This window comes from Salvelinus sp. IW2-2015, linkage group LG18, assembly GCF_002910315.2.
Source record: "Salvelinus sp. IW2-2015 linkage group LG18, ASM291031v2, whole genome shotgun sequence".
NCBI classification, from domain to species: Eukaryota; Metazoa; Chordata; class Actinopteri; order Salmoniformes; family Salmonidae; genus Salvelinus; species Salvelinus sp. IW2-2015.
Window position 1 is genome coordinate 14,038,541 of NC_036858.1, and position 15,766 is coordinate 14,054,306.

The window sequence follows — 15,766 nt, forward strand, 5'->3', positions numbered from 1 at the left end:
TCAATCCTATAGAAAATTTGTGGGCAGAATGAAAAAGCATGTGCGAGCAAGGAGGCCTACAAACCTGACTCAGTTACACACTCTGTCAGGAGGAATGGGCCAAAATTCACCCAACTTATTGTGGGAGCTTGTGGAAGGCTACCCGAAACATTTGACCCAAGTTAAACAATTTAAAGGCAATGCTACCAAATACTAATTGAGTGTATGTAAACTTCTGACCCACTGGGAATGTGATGAAAGAAATAAAAGCTGAAAGAAATAATTATCTCTGCTATTATTCTGACATTTCACATTCTTAAAATAAAGTGGTGATCCTAACTGACCTAAGACAGGGAATTTTTTATGAGSATTAAATGTCAGGAAATGTGAAAAACGGAGTTGAAATGTATTTGGCTGAGGTGTATGTAAACTTCCGACTTCAACAGAATGAACWCGAGATGTGCATTTGTATTGTTACAGAGCAGACATCATCATGCCCCGTGTTACAAACCTAAAACAAGCAGGGGTCTGGCCCCTCTTCAGGTGCTCGAGAGAGCTCTCGAGAGTCCCTTCGAGCAACATCAAGGGATGAAGAAAAAAAATTGACTGAATGACACTGTAGAGGTACACTGACAAAAATTTTTTAAACGAACATGTACCCGCGTGAGAGACTCTGAAAGAGTAGCAGAGGCACACAAGGTCTTATCTGTTGACATGGAGTCTGAGCTTGCTAAACTCATAAAGAATCTCGCAGACCAGTTTCATGGGCTTAGAAGCCTCAAATGCAGAGAAATTGCCTACAAAATTGGCACATCCTCCCCTATCCCGGACAACTGGTCGAGAAATGGATGTGTAAGTGATATTGAACAGAGAGATCGTTATCTGAATGAAGGCATACATTTAAGATGTACAATATACCACACCCCCATTCCATTAAATAAACTTTCACCTACCAGCACCCTCACGGGACACCCTCACAGACTTACCCCAAAGCGGCTCAACGTACACTGTCCCTACGCTCAACTTAACCCAAGAGACCACTTTTTTGGACAAGCGACCTTTTGAAAACTGTAATGTTTACATGAATACTGATTATTTCCTGGGATACGCGTCATCCTGCAATATATGTCGGCATCTGTCTTAGAAAGAACACTATATTTCCCTTAACGTAGTGATGCCGAATGTAAAAAATGGCTCAACATACCCCACTCTTCCCTAGTGTAAATATAGTATGCGTAAACTAACAACACATGTCAAATATCCTAAACATGCCAGAGTAGCCTAAACATGCAACTATCAGAGATCTAAGGTTAGGACTATAAACCACTATAGTCCCTAGCCTACATGTTTTCTGTCTGACGTCTGTGTTAAAAGGATAATGATTAATTCGGAGGCCTGCAGGCCGCCGTAGGAGCCACAGAACGCTGAGTCGTGTACCAGGAAAAACATTGGCAGCGAGTATTCATGTGGCTAAAGGAGCCCTCTCCCTGCTGTTAAAACATTAAGATGCACACGCAGCATGGAAGGTGCCAAGACACATCAAAACGCATATTCCGAGATCAAGAAGACGGCACGCTGAATCACACAGCGATGCTTCTAAAACACACCGACTTGTGCACCCCGTGAAGCACTTTCAAGCTAAATCGTGCTTCTTTGAAATGTGCAATTGAAATAATCTGTTCAGAATTTCTACTTCAATTCCAAATGTAAGTGATCACTGTTCAACAAAACAGTTTGAATTGAGGCTAACCAACTTACAATAATGACCTGACACTATCACTCTGTCAAAACCCTGCTCAACAAACCTTGAGGGAACTCATACAAAGACTAGCCTGTGCTATTTCCTCTGTGCACTGTTGGTAGTGATGGGATCCTGCATCCTGAACCAGTGGAAAGTACTGAAAGCACCCCGGCAGTGCACAGTCAATGGAGACAAATTGATTCGTCACCCTAACCAAAAAGCCACTCCTGTTGCCCTCGACACCGTGGCAGACAGCGGCACATTGGCCCCTGCCCCCGTTTCCCATCATGCCCCAGAAGATTTAGCCCCCCCGGGGTCCATCGGTGGCTCACTGGCTCAGTGGCTCTGCAGTTCAGAGGTTTACACCGCCCCCTGTTTGTTGTCGGGGTTTAGCCAGCAACCGATAACATTTTCCTTTGCTTCACAGCAGTTGGGAGGGCTTTCAGCGTCGACTGACCTGCAAACAGAGAGGCCTCTTTTAACTTGAGTTCCAAAAGCCACTCGCCGACAACACAGGACCTCGGAGACGGCAGCGTATAAGAAATGGGATAAACATGCACAGTGTATGTGGCGCGTATCCACTTTCAGCACATGTGGAAATCAAAGGCAAACGGAGGACGAAGCAGATGACTCATCGTGACACGTGTAGAAACAGGACAGACTGCCACGGCGAGACAGACAAGACACAAACAGTCCCACGCAGCGTTAGTGTCCCTTCAGCTATTCTCGCCAGGGCCAGCTGTTTGAGGCCTGTTGTGACGGCGACATTGCAACACAGTGCTGGTCTGACTGCCTGACTGTCTCCGATGGAACCGTGTTGGGTAATTCTCAAGGCTGGGCCAATGCCAATGCCTGAGAGCACTCTACTGCATTCGCAGTCACAGTTCATGGCTAGGCTAGTCCGGCTAACAAAACACACAGCACTCCAGCTGTCTGAGTCTCTATAGAAACCTGAATCAATACGGGGACATTTTGAATGCGGAGAGGGAGTGACTGGCACTCACTGCAACCAAGTGCGACGCTACAGTCAACCTACTGATCGTGGCAATAGATGGCTATTGAGCCAACATGACAGTGTGCCACTGTCATGTTGGCTCAATAGCCATCTATTGCCACTTATTGAACTGCCATTACATAGAAACAGCGGCGATAACTTTTACACTGGTTTATTGTACACTGGTTTATTGCCAATAGGGCCCATTGAAACATGTGGCGGTTGAAATTTGTCCCAGAAGAAAGTGGCGCCTGGCGCCTGGCGCTGGAAGCTTTCGGTTAAAATCCACCTGTATGCCTACTGTTTGAATCGTGCTGTCGTTCAGCCTTGGCTATTCAATGAAAAGTAGAATGGAACATATGACGTCAACAGAGGGAACATAATTGTCGTCAACAGAGGGAACATAAGCAATATGTTTAGTGTACTCGGCATGCTCCGAAAAGAGAGTTAATTACAATGTTTCCACCAGACAGGGCTTCACAGGTCAGAAAGAACAAATGCTAGCATGCTAGCACGTTGTATAACCTGTCTGAAATGCTACAGTGGACCAGCACACTTCCCACTGGGCAAAAACTAGTTAAATGAACGTGGCTTCAACGTAATTTGTCAACATATTGTGACGTGGAATCTACACGGGGGGGTTGAGGGTAAAATTTCAAACCACATGATAATGTCATCATGGTAATACATTTTCAACATATAGAAAATATGTTGGAATTTGTACCTGGGAAACAACGTCAGATCTTCAACGTAATATCCACTATTAGGGGAAAAAAACTATAGGCTGGGCAGCACCTTATACTGGATAGTTGATCTCGCTACAGCTATCCTTTCGGTCTCCCATCCAGGGTTTTAACCAAGCCCAGCCCTCCTTAGCTTTGATATTTGTCCCTGACTATATGTGCTATGGTGAGAATGATCGTAGAGAAATCTCCACTATTAGATTCACTGCTGCTGTTGAAGGTCATTCCAAAGTGTAGTTTCAACAGAGAAAACGTAATGGAACCATAGTTTATCACTCATATATCAGKAATTATACTGTTTAGGCATATGTAGTGTTTGGGAAGTCAACAACGGCTATTGTTTAAATTCGACCCAGGATTCAAKAAAAWAAATAGACAATGCATATATGTCTAGGGTTTCAAGCTTTGGTTGATTTCAAATGGAATCTACAAGTTAATAACAAATATGTTGAATTCACATCTCCAGGTCAAGCTAAAAATCTAAGTTAAAGAATAGGATTGAATCAAATCAAACTGTATTTAAAAGTGCATTTAAAGTTTGATGCGATTCGGTCCCATTCTTTAACTTCGACTTTTTTGGTTGAAATGGAGACGTGAATCCAACACACCAATTACTAATTTCCATACAAACTGGAATTAAAGCCAGACTAAATCAGTGGCACAGATGGAGCTATCCAKGCGGAAGATACATCTCCTTTAAAATGTTGATATTTGGTTTCGTTGTCAACCAAACTCAARTCAATATTACTTTTGTAAAACAGTCAAATAGCTTGTGCAAGCTACCTTACAAACTAACGTAACAGTATTTATTCAACCTTAAAATGAGCAACACATCCATGGTCACATTTTGAGGTTACTGTAACAATAAAATGTCCTATTTAATCATAGGAAGCGTGCTTGTTCAGGGTCGCAGGTCTGTGGAAACCTTCACAATTGCTATAATAACCTGCGCAGAATCTCAAACGGCATTGATCACTCGCACCATGTACTTTAAAAGTAATCTCAACTGCAATCCAGGTCATTTGGTTGTGCTATTAGACGAAGCACAGTAATAGCGCATGAAGTTATTGTATAAAGAAACAAAATGTCTGACATTGTATTCCCTTTTGAACTGTATTATGCTTTTAACATGTTTGAAAGCGCCGTGATAACACATTTGGGAATTCAACAAACTTTTGGCTGTRTTTTTGAGTGGGTGAAAATAGGCGGGAATCTCATTGATCAACGTATCTTAACAAATACTACCCAATTCTCCACGTTGAAAAGACGTGGTGTGCCCAGTGGGCTGGGACATTTGTATTGCTTAAAACCTCAAGTAATAGATTATGGGACAATGTCTATCTGGATGGATGTCTTTGTCCTTATATTGTCTAAATACCATCTTTGCTCCACTCTCATATAGCTTCCGTTCTTGATCTACTTGTCTGTGACAACTCGTTAATGAAATAATGGCTAGGCAGTGGTGGAAAATGTACGCAATTGTCATACTTGAGTAAAAGTTAAGATACCTTCATAGAAAATGAGTCAAGTAAAAGTGAAAGTAACCCAGTAAAATCCTACTTGAGTAAAAGTCGAAAGGTATTTGGTTTTAAATATACTCAAGTATCAAAAGTAGATGTAATTGCTAAAATATACTTCAAAAGCAAAAGTAAAAGTATAAATTATTTCAAATTCCTTATATTAAGCAAACCAGATGGCACCATATTCTAGTTTTTTTWAAATTTATCTACAGATAGCCAGGGGCACAGTCCAACACTCAGACATCATTTACAAACAAGTGTGTAAATTGGACCATTTTCCTGTCCTGCTATGCATTCAAAATGTAACAAGTACTTTTGGGTGTCAGGGAAAATGTATGGAGTAAAAAGTACATTATTTTCTTTAGGAATGTAGTGAAGTAAAAGTAAAAGTAGTCAAAAATATAAATAGTAAAGTAAAGTACAAATACCCAAAACAACTACTTATAAATTATTTTTACACCACTGTGGCTAGGAGATATGCCTCTACAATGTTGTGGTCATCTAAGCACTCTTTGGAGTGGTCTGACGACTCCTGGTGGTCCCTGTCCCCAGTCCACCTGGTCGTGCTGCTGATCCAGTTCTGCCTGCGGCTATGAAACACTGACCTGTTTCACCGTGCTACCTTGTCTCTCTCGCGCTCTCGTCGCAAACCGGGAAGTTCCATGGCATAAATCCGCTAAAGAGGGGTCGGAACCCAGTGTAAATCTGTGACGCCTCACAACATGTCAAACAAATCAAATGCCTTGCTTGGGCGGAGCTCCAAAGGTCAATAGGAGCCAAAGTCAATAAAACAAGATGGATGACAAAAAAACATTTTAGAACAATTGCAGTACGCTAGTTCTCAGCATTTCTCTGTTATTTCAGGATGAGCTAAAGCTGCAGCAAGAGGGGGGAAATGGATGTTGCGTATCATGTTTAGCCAGTCAGGTTGCAGCAGTCTGTTCTTTTAACCCTGGTCTGATAGTTTCAAAATAAAAAAAGACTGCTGCAACCTGATTGGCTCAACGAGATACGCAACATCCGGTACTAGCATTAGCTACTCTAGCATGGTGGTGGAAAATGGTGTTTCATAAAGAATGTATACATATTCTCCCCTGTTTTCTTCCGCCTTCTCACCATTACATAGAGTTAAAGACATTCTGCGGTCCATTTGTATACRTTTTAGCCAGTAGTTCTGAAAGCAGCGCTCACGATCCAAAAGTGGTCTCTCCAAAAATTGCGTACTACGTCACATTTGTGCACCTCTCTCGCTCTCTGACGTGCCTCTTTGCTAGCTGTCACTCYAGTGGCTGAAGCTCATTGGTTGAACTCAAATTGCTCGGGGGCTGGATCACGTGGGGGAAAATGTGCAGAAAATGGCGCCGCCCAGCTTCCAGATAAACGGTCGCTTTAAAACTAGGGATTTCGTGGCTAATTGAGGTAAGACGGTAATTCTGCTCATAGATTATAAACGTATGAACTACACATTCACATATCCAGCCCAAACCGGGAGGTTTAAATAATAATTAGTAGTCACCAAAGTTCCGGAGCATGTCTTTAAGGAGGAAAATGACACCTTTGCAGCCTAAATGAAGAACGTTTTATGTACAAACCGGTCCATGGGGGAATACGAATGTATGGCCGGCTGCATGCATTCCCTTTGGACGGAAAAATTAAATGACTCAATATCGCCATCTGCCAGCCTTTGGGCTACATACACAACAACTCTCAAAATATGTCCTACCCGGACGGAAAACAGTGGAAGTGTCTACCTTCTACAAGCATGTGGGGATAGGGTTCTTGAAATGTAACACCCAATCAAAATCCCACTGGACCATTCAAACCGTTTTGCAACACAAAATTCTCCAGCGACATGGCAGCACGAGCCTACACCTTCTATAACCACTGTGGTTATTATTTGARCCTGCTGGTCATCTATGAACGTTTAAGGTCTTGAAGAACTATCTGGCTTTAACGGCCATGTACTCTTCTAATCTCCACCCGGCACAGCCAAAAGAGGACTGGCCACCCCTCGGAGCCTGGTTCCCCCTCTAGGTTTCTTCCTAGCTCCTTGCCTTTCTCGGGAGTTTTTCCTAGCCGCTGTGCTTCTGCATCTGCATCGCTTGCTCTTTGGGGTTTTAGACTGGCTTTCTGTATAGCACTTTGTGACAACAGCCTCGTGTGAGGCTGAGGCAGTCATGAGGTACCCTGGGGGTGATAGATTCACTGCACGGGGGGGGGGGGGGGYGTGTGCTTAGCCGACTCCACCCTCCCTAAACTAAGCTGTGCCGCTCGATGCTCCCGCTGATTACATTTGCTTTAGGGAAGCGGATAATTGCTGCTACTCTACTTCCCCGTTTCTAAAAATAAAATGTCCCGTGTTCACCTTAGCGTTCACATGGGTAGCACCACAGCCGCAAAGGAAAAAGGGGGGGGGGGGGGGGGGGGGGCCCCGGGGGGAGGAAGGGGGGGGGGGGGGGGGGGGGGAGGGGGGGAGGGGGGGCGGGGGGAGAGGGGGGAAGGAGAGGGGGGGGGGAAAAAGAGGGGGGGGAGGGGAGGGGGGGGGGGGGGGGGGGGGGGGGGAGAGGGGGGGGGGGGGGGGGGGGGGGGGGGGGTATGGTGCCCTGGGGGATAGAAGTGAGGAGAGGGGGAAGAGAGAAGGGGAGTACGGTAGCACTGGGGACAGAAGGGAATAGAAGAGAGGGGGAATAAAGAAGGGGGGAATGGGAAGAGAGGAGGAGGACGGTGGGATGGGATATTGGGAGTGAAGGATGAAAGAGTAGAGATGAAGGGATACATTTAGTCTAGGTGTTCAAGAGGAGGAGAGGAGAGGCTCTCCAACATCCTTCCTGTATAAGCCGGCTTCCCACCCACGCTCCCAAAGGTGAACCCGCAACTRGCAGAGCAGCATTTGACATAAATAATGCATGGTAGAGCCAACGTTGTACCATTATAAAAATGACACGATACCCTCCACATGGAATGAAATGTATACGTGTGAGTGACAACGTTCCTGTATCAGTTTAAATTTACCCCCCACTTTCTTGCTTATGACAAATAGCGTAGGCAAACATGATGAAATTCTGTGGCTTTTTTAAATCCAGAGTCCATGGTGTCGAGATAAAGCAAACTTGAAAAAGTCAAAAAGTGAGGCATCGTCCTTCRCTACCTCTCCCTGGGGTTAGTCCTATGTCCCCTCACCCAGTGTGTTTTATACACTGCCAAACAAATAGCGGACTACTAACCCTTATGTGGCTGGCTACTTAATTGACTAATACATTTTTTCGGGCCAAACATTTTGCTGGGGGGCATGCCCCCGCACCCCCCCTAGCAGGTAATTGTTTTCCATTACGCTGGCTACTTCAGGTTTTCAGGAACACACTGTTCACCCAAACAGGCGGTTTCCACTGGTTACATCAAGCTGGCTACGAGACCAACCACTCCAAAGGCGAATCAAAATCAGACCAATCAAAACGCTTTACGCTAGAGTACTGAACCAAAACGACCCGTCGGGTCTTTTAGTATTTAAAGATGAGCACGAGTGGTGGGGGCAAAGGGACGTCACTCTACATTAGGTGTTGTAATCTGGAGATTAGTTTGTAATTACAAAGGGTAATTAGGGTTTCTCCATTAAGAAAAACCCTTGATTAATTCTTCCAGACTGACATTTATGCTGGTTAATGAAAATTCATTGTTTCTTGAAGGGGGTCAGCGTCATTATGGTTAGAGAACCTAAGCTTTTCTTGGCCATTTCAGAACTTTCCACCCTCTTGTAATCTTGCAAAAGTTTATTCAAATTGTTATTTCTAAGTTTACTTTGAAAAATGTCAATATAAATGTAATTGTACTGACTGAGGTTGATTTGTATGCATTGACTGACGCCATTGTAAAAACACACATTTCACCGTTTCWATTGATCCCCTCCGAAATAAAAAATGTATTATGATTCACGTCTCCTTGTGTGAACTGAAGACTGAAAACAGACTGGTAGTGTCTGTGTGAGAGAAAGAAAAGCCAGAGAGACAAAGTCTTTATGCAGATCAGAAAGTGTTCCCGGGGGCGACATGGTGTAGTAGCGTGAAGTTGCCCCTAGACGCTGATCTTCAGTCAGTTTAGCATTTCCCCCACTAATGGTTAAGGTTAGGATTGTGGGAGGGGAAGCTGATCCTAAATGTGTATAGCTCACTTAAAACACCTGCCCYGACATGATCGAGAGATCCTTATGGGCTTTATAACAATCTATCTCTCAAAGTTGTGTTGTTGCGCCACACATATTGCAACGATAAATATGATACACACAGACTCTGGGCTTGCGAGTAACTTACTCATGGACAAACAAAACCCTTTCACGTCGGAGCATTTTTAGGACAAACAACTACTAATTACAAACCATTATGAGATATGGGGAAAAAACGTCATCCGACTTGGGAGAATTGTCCCGGTTTCAGAATTACTATTTGGGATAAACAGAGATGTTCGGGACTGCCGGTGTAATCAAGGGACAAACGTTCACCCCGTGCCCCATTAAAAATCCACTAATGAGCAGAGAAGCGCAAACAGAAACTACAACAACAAAAGCCTATTAGGGTCTCCTGGCAGCGTCTTTAAAAATTAGGCAGATCGGAGTTGCCTGCTAATCACTGGAACCATGGTAAAGAAGCCAGAGTATTAGAAAGCTGTATTGTGCCGCTTGGCAGTTCACAGTTGCAGTGTGACGCATGTAAAACGTCCCTACTGCATTTATTATTCATGGCACAATGAAATATGCTCTTTGGGAAACTCGTTGACTATTCATCTCTCCTGAAAGTGATGCTGACATGTCAGTGGCAAACTCTTGGAAACTGATGTAAGTTGCTCGAGTATGATGTCAGTTCTCTTGACACATGCTCTTTACAAAAGACACTATTAGCTTTTGAAAAGCATAAACACAATCCATTTCCCCAACCCCCCCGGGTTCCCAGGGTGACTTACCTCTCGACAGAAGGTGGTGATGTTCTCCCAGAGTTCCTTGGCTTCGCCCTCGTCGTTGCGCCGCCGTGCCTCCACGTGCATGCTCTCCCTCCTCTTCAGTGGCTTGGCCACCTTGCGCAGYGTCAGGTACTGCTGGGCCGTGTGGCATGCCGCGCAGTTCTTAGACTTGACGTCGTTGAGCAGCGTGCACGCCGGACAGCCCCACTGCTTCTCCTGCAGTAGCGTGCACGAGGAAGAGGASGASGAGGACGATGAGGAAGAGGAGGAGGTGTTGGTGGCCGAGGGCGAGGGGTAGACCCGGGCTTGTTTTCGGGCCTTGTGTCCAGAAGACGATGAGGAGGAGGCTGAGGAGCAGGAGCAGGGGCCGGGGAGACCGCATTGCGGGCAGCAGCGAGAACTAGGCTCCTGGAAGCCATGCAGCTTGGAGGAACCGCAGGCCGAGCACTTGGCCACCCCCGTGGGGTTGCGGAGGGTACATTTGGAGCAGGCCCAGGTGCTGAAGTCCGGACTGGAGGGGCTYGCCGGAGTAAAGCGCACCGTCTCGCAGCCCACCAGGTCGATGAGGTCGGCACCGGCCCGCGACGAGCGACATGCCTCACACTTGGACGAGCCGCTCAGGTTGGGCAAGGAGCATCCTGGGCACTTCCAAGTGGGGGCCGATGTAACGGGGGCGTGGGAGGTGTGATGGGGGTGGGGGCCGTCCTCCTCCTCCAGGATGCTGAGGCGCTTGCTGGGGAAGGAAGGCTCCTGAGGCTGGGCTTGCTTAGGCTTGGCAGGGCGGAGGGGAGGGCAGGGCGGAGGGGGCACGTAGGCCGCGGAGGGCGAAGTGGGGCTGGGGGCGTTGGGGTTAGGGTTGGGTGGCCGCCCTGGCGGGGGCACCTCTCTCCTGCTGCGGGGCACTGGGTTGTTCTGGAGAGAAGAGAAGGGAGTGAAAGGGGAGGAGAGTGGCGTAGGGGGCAAGTTGGTGTCGGGGGGCTCCTGGGGTTCGCAGGGAGCAGCTGCGGGGGGCGAGTCGTCTGTCAAGTCAATGAGGAGTGGAGGGGCGGAGGCCCCTGCTACGTGGACGGGAAASCCTAGCACGGGCGTGCGAACCTCGGGCACCACCAGCGCCTCGGGTGGGATCTTGGGCAGCGACAGTTTCCTTGGTCCCCCGCAGGCCGAACACGACAATGCAACAGGAGTATTATGAAGCGTGCATCGTGGGCACGCCCAGCCTGAGTGGTGGTGCTGCTGCCCCTCGGGTCCACCCAGACCGCTCAGGCCCCCCACCTCCCCGTTGCTCTCCGACCTCCTCAGCGCCTCCTCCTTGGCCGGCTGCTGCCCGCGGGGCTCCAGGAGAACCGTGGGAGTCATGACAGGCGTGGGAGTCTCCGGCGGCACGAGGCCATTGGCGATGGTGGCCATGGTTGTGGTCGGTGTGGGGGTGCTTGGCGAGGGTCCAAAGCCACAGATGGTGCAGGCGCCGGAGCCCTGGGGGTTGTTGAGGGTGCAGGCGGGGGCAGGCCCCAGCGTTGCTGCTCCTCGGTGCTGCTCAGCCTCAGGATCTGGTTGAGGTCGGGTTTCTGGCGCGGCGCCTCGCAGATGGAGCAGCGCGCGCCACCCCCGCGTTCAGGAAGGTGCAGCGGCCGCACGACCACTCGCTGCCTTGCACTGCAGCCGCCATGGAGCCGGGGACTGAGATGGCTGTATGAAAGAAAGACAGAAAGAGAAAGAAGAGGACGAGTGGGAGATGGGGAGCAGAAGTTAAAAGGGAAGTTTGGGATAAGTGGGGGGGGGGGGGGGGGGGGGGGAGTGAGGAGAGAAGATGGAAGAGAGGGGGGGGGGGGGGGGGGGGGGGGGGGGGGAGAGAGAGATTAGCCAGTGGCAAGTTTGGAATGCAAAATCTCCCTCTTCGGGGAATTGAGGGCAGTAAATCCATGCACAATGCCTCTGTGATGAGAGGAGCCAGCCAGACAGCCAGGCAAACAGCCAGCCAGTCAGACAGACGAAGCTGCTGCTGGTACTACTACGGGAGAATACTGAGTGAATCCTCTCACAAACATACTCAGAACCATCCACCTGACTGACACTTATTGGAATGYAAAAACYCCGGGACCTTCTGATCTAGCACCTCCTATCATCCTCTCTCTGGTCAATGTTAATGGAGAGGACAGGAGCGGAGGGCCAAATAGAGCGAGAGTTAGAATCAAAGCAAAAAATGATTTTAAAATGTGCACTGGCTTCTGTGTTAGCGTTTACGATCGGGGRTTTGGGCCTTCTGATGTGAAGACGAACTTCTGATCCAGGTTGATCCTCTTGGATCAAMATCCCTGTTGCCTAAATTGTTTTGTGCATAAAAAAAAAGCACCCCTTGTGTGCACTTCTGGTAATACAGTATACCCCGGTATGGTACAGAAAGGGTATGATGTCTGAAAATCTGGATACCACRCAAACCTAACTAGAATAACTAGTATGTGTTCAAACTAGGATAGCATGTCCTAACTAGAATCACGTAGATGTGTTCATACAGCCCGTCCCCTAGGGGACTAGCACTGTTGGCCACCTCTAGACTGTGCCCAGGCTGATGGAGGGACTGGGGGGCCCCTGGGGACACTCGACATGGGGTGCCGTTCGAGCGGGGCCCATAAATGCCACTGTCACTCAAAGCGCTCATGTGTGAACACTGCAACAGGGAGAGAAATGGACGAAGTGCTAAGAGCTAATGCCACTATCACCACGCTAGACTGCCCCGGCTGCCCCATTGGCTAGCATATCATCAGCTGACCCAGTGGTTCTCGAACCTCTCCTCGGGGACTCCCAGCCGTTCCATGCATTTGATCTATTCCAGAGCAGGTAAACCTGATATTTAAATGTGTCAACTAATCATTAAGGCTTTGGCTAGTTGAATCAGGTGAGCTAGTTCAAAGCAACAACTCAATTGTGAAATGTCTGGGAGTCCCCGAGGAGAGGTTTGAGAACCACTGATCTGACCGACTCCGGCGCTCGCTGGCCCAAGAACATCTATTACTATTAATAATACAGCATTTAGTGTTGCACGGTATACTGGTACCATGGGAATATCACAGTACCGAAACGTCACAATACTTATGATACCAACATTTTAGAATACTGTACCTTCGTACCGTTTTATATGATACTACCATATTTTTCAGCCCTACCAATCTAAAGAAACTGCTGGCTCCTGTTATAAAATGTTTATAAAGTCAGTTTTGTTTAAACATTTTGTTGAATTTAAGCAAAAGCAAAAGTCTCTTGTATGCGCAGGTCCAATAACATCTACTTGACTTTCATGCACATATCAGGTGTGGCAGCTGTAATCAGCCAGCCGCATCCACTACCAGCACTCAACAAACCTGCTTCTCTCCGCATCCCGTACTAGCCCTTATTCACCTGCTTCTCTATGCAACCCCTACTAGCCCTCACTCACCTGCTTCTCTATGCATCCCTCCTAGCCCTCACTCACTCACCTGCTTCTCTCCACATCCCCTACTAGCCCTCACTCACTCACCTGCTTCTCTCCACATCCCCTACTAGCCCTCACTCACTCACCTGCTTCTCTATGCATCCCCTACTAGCCCTCGCTTCCCTGCTTCTCTATGCATCCCCTACTAGCCCTCACTCCCCTGCTTCACAATGCACCCCCTACTAGCCCTCAATCCCTTGCTTCTCTATGCATCCCCTACTAGCCCTCACTCGCCTGCTTCTCTATGCATTCTCTAATAGCCCTCACTACCTGCTTCTCTCCGTGTCCCCTACTAGCCCTCACTCACTCACATGCTTCGCCCCGCAACCCCTACTAGCCCTCACTCACTCACTCGCTTCCCTATGCATCTCCTACTAGCCCTCACTCACCTGCTTCTCTATGCATCCCCTACTAGCCCTCACTCACCTGCTTCTCTATAGATCCCCTACTAGCCCTCAATCCCCTGCTTCTCTATGCATCCCCTACTAGCCCTCTCTTCACTCACTCGCTTCCCTATGCATCCCCTACTAGCCCTCTCAGTCCACTCGCTTCCCTATGCCTCCTACTAGCCCTCAATCCCCTGCTTCTCTATGCATCCCTACTAAGCCCTCACTCACCTGCTTCTCTATGCATCCCCTACTAGCCCTCAATACCTCCTTCTCTCCGCATCTCCCTACTAGCCCTCACTCCCCTGCTTCTCTAGCCATCCCTACTAGCCCTCACTTACCTGCCGCCACTATGCATCCCCTACTAGCCCTCATCTTACCTGCTTCACTATGCATCCCCGTACTAGCCCTCACTCACTCACCGCTTCCTTATGCATCCCCTACTAGCCCTCACTCCCCTGCTTCTCTTCGCACTCCCCTTACTAGCCCTCACTCATCTGCTTCTTCATATGCATCCCCTACTAGCCCTCACTCCCCTGCCTTCTCTATGCATCCCCTACTAGCCCTCACTCACCTGCTTTCTCTATAGATCCCTACTAGCCCTCAATCCCCTGCTTCTCTATGCATCCCTACTAGCCCTCTCTCACTCACTCGCTTCCTCTATGCATCCCCTACTAGCCCTCATCCCCTGCTTTCTCTTCGCATCCCCTACTAGCCTCACTCATCGCTTTCTCATGCATCCCCTATAGCCCTCACTCCCCCTGCTTCTCTATGCATCCCCTACTAGCCCTCACTCCCTGTCTTCTCTATGCATCCCCAATAGGCTTCCAATCACTGCTTCTCTATTGCACCTCCTACTAGCCCTCACTTACCTGCTTCTCTCATCCCCCTACTGCCCTCACCTCAACCTGCTTCTCTCCGCATCCCCTACTAGCCCTCACTTCACCCACCTGCTTCTCTATGCATCCCCTACTAGCCCTCCCTTCCTGCTTCTCTTCCTATCCCCTACTAAGCCCTCACTCACCTGCTTCTGCTATGCATCTCACCTACTAGCCCTCACTCCCCTGCTTCTCTATCGCATCCCCTACTAGCCCTCACTCCCCCTGCTTCTCTATGCATCCCCTACTAGCTCTCACTCCCCTGCTTCTCTATGCATTCCCTACTAGCCCTCACTCACCTGCTTTCTCTATGCATCCCTACTAGCCCTCACTCTCACTGCTTCTCTTTCATCCCCTACTAGCCCTCCACTCTCCCTGCCTTCTCTATGCCACTCCCTACTAGCCCTCACTCCCCTGCTTCTCTATGCATCCCCTACTAACCTCACTCACCTGCTTCTCTATGCATCCCCTACTAGCCCTCAATCCCTGCTTTCTCTATGCACTCCCTACTAGCCCTCCACTCCCCTGCTTCTCTATGCACTCCCTACTAGCCCTCACCTCCCCTGCTTCTCTATGGCATTCCCTACTAGCCCTCACTCACTGCTTCTCTAATGCATTCTCTAATAGCCTACTAGCTTCTCTATTCATCCCCTACTAGCCCTCACTCCCCTGCTCTCTTTATGCACTCCCTACTAGCCCTCACTCAACTGCTTCTCTATGCATCCCTACTAGCCCTCACTCACCCCTCTAGCCCTCACTCCCCTGCTTCTCTTTGCATCCCCTACTAGCCCTCACTCCCCTGCTTCTCTATGCATTCCCTAATAGGCCTCACTCACCTGCTTCTCTATGCATCTCCTACTAGCCGTCACTTACCTGTTTCTCTCCGCATCCCCTACTAGCCCTCACTCACCTGCTTCTCTCCGCATCCCCTACTAGCCCTCACTCACCTGCTTCTCTATGCATCCCCTACTAGCCCTCACTCCCCTGCTTCTCTATGCATTCCCTACTATCCCTCACTCACTCACCTGCTTCTCTCGGCATCCCCCACTAGCCCTCACTCGCTCACCTGCTTCTCTCCGCATCCCCTACTAGCCCTCACTCACCGACTTCTC

At 48.5% G+C, this 15,766-nt stretch overlaps 1 protein-coding gene across 1 annotated transcript in view; it reads right to left on the reverse strand.

Annotated features, from left to right (window-relative positions):
* LOC111977869 (calpain-15-like) overlaps positions 1 to 11,594 on the reverse strand; it is a 29,179-nt gene extending 17,585 nt beyond the window's left edge. Inside the window, 3 exon segments of the mRNA XM_024007627.2 lie at positions 9,928 to 11,427; positions 11,430 to 11,521; positions 11,524 to 11,594. Of these exon segments, the coding sequence (XP_023863395.1) occupies positions 9,928 to 11,427; positions 11,430 to 11,521; positions 11,524 to 11,590 (1,659 nt within the window). The 5' untranslated portion in view covers positions 11,591 to 11,594.
* Between the last annotated feature and the right edge of the window lie 4,172 nt (positions 11,595 to 15,766).